We start from the raw sequence: 4,077 nt of genomic DNA on the forward strand, positions 1-4,077 counted from the left end.
AAAGGAATGCAATCCACACCAATTATGAAGGACCTGAAAAACAATTCCTAAAAGAATTTGCAACTTTATCTTCAAAGTAAAACTAGGTGATTAAGTGGTATTTCTTCACCCAGGGACTCCCCCATCCTGGGAGCTTTACGCCAAGAAGGGGTTGAGGAAGACAGGTCATCTAGAGAGAAAGCAGTGTCAAGTGATAAACCCGGACGATTGCCAAACAGAAGCAGTCACCTAGAAATTAAGTTGGTACACGGGAGAAAGATGTCCCCCGGGGTGAGCATGGCTACTTCCTACTTAGGAACAGCCAGCGTGAAGCTAGCAAGAATTGTAGAGTCACCGTGACTGACACCAAGGCACCAAGGAACTTAAGAAGTTTACAGGTTAGAAAGCACCTACACTCACAAAGTCAAGTTCACTCAAATCCATAAAGGTAAGTGGTAAATGTGTTTCAAACTTATTTAATTTAAAGATAGTTATAAACTTGAGGATCACATACAAAAATAAAACAGGAAAGCACTTAAATTCTAGGATCTTAATCTAAAAATGAATAATTACTTAGGATAAATCATGCAGTTCTTAACTTTCTTAATATATAGTAATATTAGAAATATGTTAAATAGAAATAATCTTATCAGTTTTGTTTATCAAAGTATTAAGGCAAAAACAGCTGATGGGGCTAGAAGGTGGCAATAGGTGTAGTAGATTTGATGAGATAGGAGAACATAATATTTGTTTTGGAAAGTTACAAATAAAATATTAATAAAGTGTAACAGAAATTGTCAGACTGTGTTGACTGTCTGATCCTGAAGGACTTTAAAATAAACTAAAGCAAGATTGTGTGTATGTGTGTGTGTGTGTGTTTAGTTTCATTCACTATTCCAGCTATTTGCATGTCCAGAACATATAATTGGGTTTCATAAAAGTTATATTTTATTAGAAAAAATTATGAAGGGAAAAGAGAAAAAGGGAATTGCATTTGGTTACAATTAGGGGTGAATGAGCCATATTTCTTGACTGAGTTAAACGTTTATTTATTTATATTTATCATAAATTGCATACACTGTATATGAGATGTTAATAGGGAAAGTTATTTAACAGGATGATAGAATTGTTTTTGTACTTAGCCTAAGTGATAGGTGTGGTACATAAAGTAGAATATTAATATTAAATATATTATTCCCAAACTTTAAAAGGTTTGTTTTAAGAAAGTTGATTCTCATTGATTATATAATTGGGAAGACTTAAAGCTCACTTTGAATAAGAATAAAGAAAAACTGTAAGAGAAAAGCTTTACATTGAAACAAGATGGAATAGGTCAATCAATACAGAATAAAAATGATGAATCCAAACAAAAACAATAGAAAAAGCCTTCATCACTGTGGGGTTTGGGTGTCAATTGGGGAAAAGGAGACATATGTAAAACTGTAGACAATAAAATATATATATATAGAATAGTAAAAGCCTGCACCATCACTACACTCTTAAAAGTGGTGCAATGATTAGATATAAATATTACACAATAAGCTCTAAATAACAATGCACACTTCTCATTTCCTTTGATATCTTTTCTCTTAGTAAAAATACTTTAGGATTTTATTTCTTGGATTTATTTTAGCTGCATATCAGTTCATTTCTGAAGTTTCAAATACCATTTCCTAGAAATAGAGCAAAGAAATGATGGAAGTAATTTTAGAGATTTTAGAAATACTCTCATGCATTTAACCCAATTAAAAAAACAGGGAGATGTGGTTCAAGAATATCAATGAATTAACCATCTTGAATTTACCGTATTTGCAGATGGAGAACAGATTAAAAACAGGAAATTCAAATTTCACTGCAATGATGGAATTTGTTCTTTTGGGGTTTTCTGACATTCCCAATATCCAATGGATTCTTTTTGGGATATTTTTAGTCATCTATCTGACTATCTTCATCAGCAATAGCATCATAATACTGATAACAAAAACTGACCCTGCTCTCCAGACCCCCATGTATTTTTTCCTCAGCAATTTTTCCTTTCTAGAAATCTCATTTCTTTGCTTGATTGTGCTACACAGATGTGTTTTGTTTATATACTCGGAGGCTCAGAGTGTCTCCTCCTGACCGTGATGGCCTATGACCGCTATGTGGCCATTTGTAACCCTCTGCACTACCCTCTAGTCATGAACCACAAGGTCTGTGTCCAGCTGGTGACTGCCTCCTGGGTCAGTGGAGTGCCAGTCATGGTGGGCCAAACATGCCAGGTTTTATCTCTGCCCTTTTGTGGGTCTAACACAATTAACCATTTCTTCTGTGACATCCCGCCACTACTCAGGATAGCTTGTAAGGACACATTTGTGAACGAGATAGCGGTCTATGTAGTTGCAGTGGTATTTATCATGGTTCCATTTCTGTTGATTGTTGTCTCCTATGCCAAAATTATTTCCAGCATTCTGAAATTGACTTCAGCCAGAGGGAGAGCGAAAGCCTTCTCCACCTGTTCATCTCACCTGATTGTTGTAGTCTTATTCTATGGAACGGGTACTATCGCTTACTTACAGCCCAAATCAAATCAATCTGAAGGAACTTCGAAACTGATCTCCCTTTTTTACACCATTTTGATCCCAACATTGAACCCCATTATATATACTCTGAGGAACAAAGACATCGCGATGGCACTGAAAAATCTAGCAACTAAGTTCTTACGATGACTCAAAGACTTGAACTTGCTAACAGGTTTGCTTATTCATTTATCATGTAGATACAACAGGAAAAAATCTAGCTTCATTCTTATGTTGTTTTCAGATATTTCTGCACTTTCTTAAACATTTGTTTTTATTGTTGAGCGTATTACAGATGTTCCTGCATTTCTCCCCTTTGCTCCTCCACCCATTTTTAAGTAATGATCATTAATATCATCATAGCAACCTCACATGATGTTAAGGAGCCTTAGTTTCATATAGTTAAGTAAAGGGCTTCTGTATAATCACAGCACAAATTATCTCAATTGTAACAATCTAATTTGAAGATTCATCCTGCCACTAGGAACTAGTGAGGAAAGAGATGACTGAGCAACACAATGATACTTGTATATCAAGTGCTATATAACCAGAGATTAGAGTCATGTTCCCTGATAAATTTTCTTTAACCTCCCCATTTCTTCAGATATATTTACTGACCTCTACTGCATTGTGTTTATATTTGCCCAACAAGGGAAACCAGCAGCAGCTGAGATGGTGAAGCAGGGGAATCCTAGTGTGTGTGTGTTTTCTGTTTGTTTGTTTGTTTGTTTGTGTATTTTCCTTGTTTCTATCTCCTGTCACTCTCCATGGTGCTTTAAGATTACAATCCTGAGGGTGTCACCTCTATTATGCCAGCACTAACTGATTCTGATAATATCATCCCTCCCCTTACCACTTCGAGTTTTGCTTCAGTGATATCTACTTAGTATTAGAAGTATCTGAAATTTTACTCTAAACTAACCATATCAATGTGTATTGGGTCGAATAGGACCATATATATCTAGAACTTGAAAATGTGGCCTTATTTGGAAAAATAAAGACCTTTGCAGTTGCATCAAATTAAGGAAATAAGATCATCCTGACTTAAGGTGGACACTAAATCCCATGACCAGTGTCCTTATGAGACAGAAAGGCATAGAGATTTAGAAAACGATAGAGACACGGAGAACACCATGTGGAGATTGAGGCAGAGATTGGAGGGATGCACCGAAGACCCATACAGACAAGAAGATCAGGAGCCAACAAACACTGGAAGAAACAAGAAAGATTCTTCCTTAAAGCCTTCGGAGGGAGTGAGAACCTGCCACCACCGTGATTTGGGACTCTGAATTCTGAACTGTGAGAGACCTAATTTTGTTGTGTTAAAAGCCACTCAATCTGTAGTAATTGTTACAGTAGATCAAAGAAAGTAATACACCACATAAATGGTCTTTTCATTAAAATGATTTTATGTGAAACATCTGGAATGATTTCTGTATCGTTTGGGGGCAATAATATGGTGGCGGTTTTTTTCTTTTGAAAGTAAAATCAAAATAGTAATTCTTTTAATTAAAAAAATTGCATAGAAGTAACCTCAAGT

The 4,077-nt window shown here is 35.7% G+C and overlaps 1 protein-coding gene across 1 annotated transcript; it reads left to right on the forward strand.

The window, feature by feature from the left end:
• The first annotated feature begins 276 nt into the window (after positions 1 to 276).
• LOC102772025 (olfactory receptor 10AG1) lies at positions 277 to 2,687 on the forward strand. The gene is made up of 2 exons (XM_015567615.1): positions 277 to 335; positions 2,021 to 2,687. Exons 1-2 carry the CDS (start codon positions 277 to 279, stop codon positions 2,685 to 2,687), a joined length of 726 nt encoding a protein of 241 aa, XP_015423101.1.
• Positions 2,688 to 4,077: the final 1,390 nt, after the last annotated feature.

This window comes from Myotis davidii, unplaced genomic scaffold, assembly GCF_000327345.1.
Source record: "Myotis davidii unplaced genomic scaffold, ASM32734v1 scaffold4004, whole genome shotgun sequence".
Taxonomy (NCBI): Eukaryota; Metazoa; Chordata; class Mammalia; order Chiroptera; family Vespertilionidae; genus Myotis; species Myotis davidii.

Coding starts and splice junctions, on each gene's coding strand:
- LOC102772025 (XM_015567615.1), top strand. CDS start 277: ATGGCTACTTCCTACTTAGGAACAGCCAGCGTGAAGCTAGCAAGAATT. Junction 336..2,020: donor GCAAGAATTGTAGAGTCACC/GTGACTGACACC, acceptor TTTCCTTTCTAG/AAATCTCATTTCTTTGCTTG.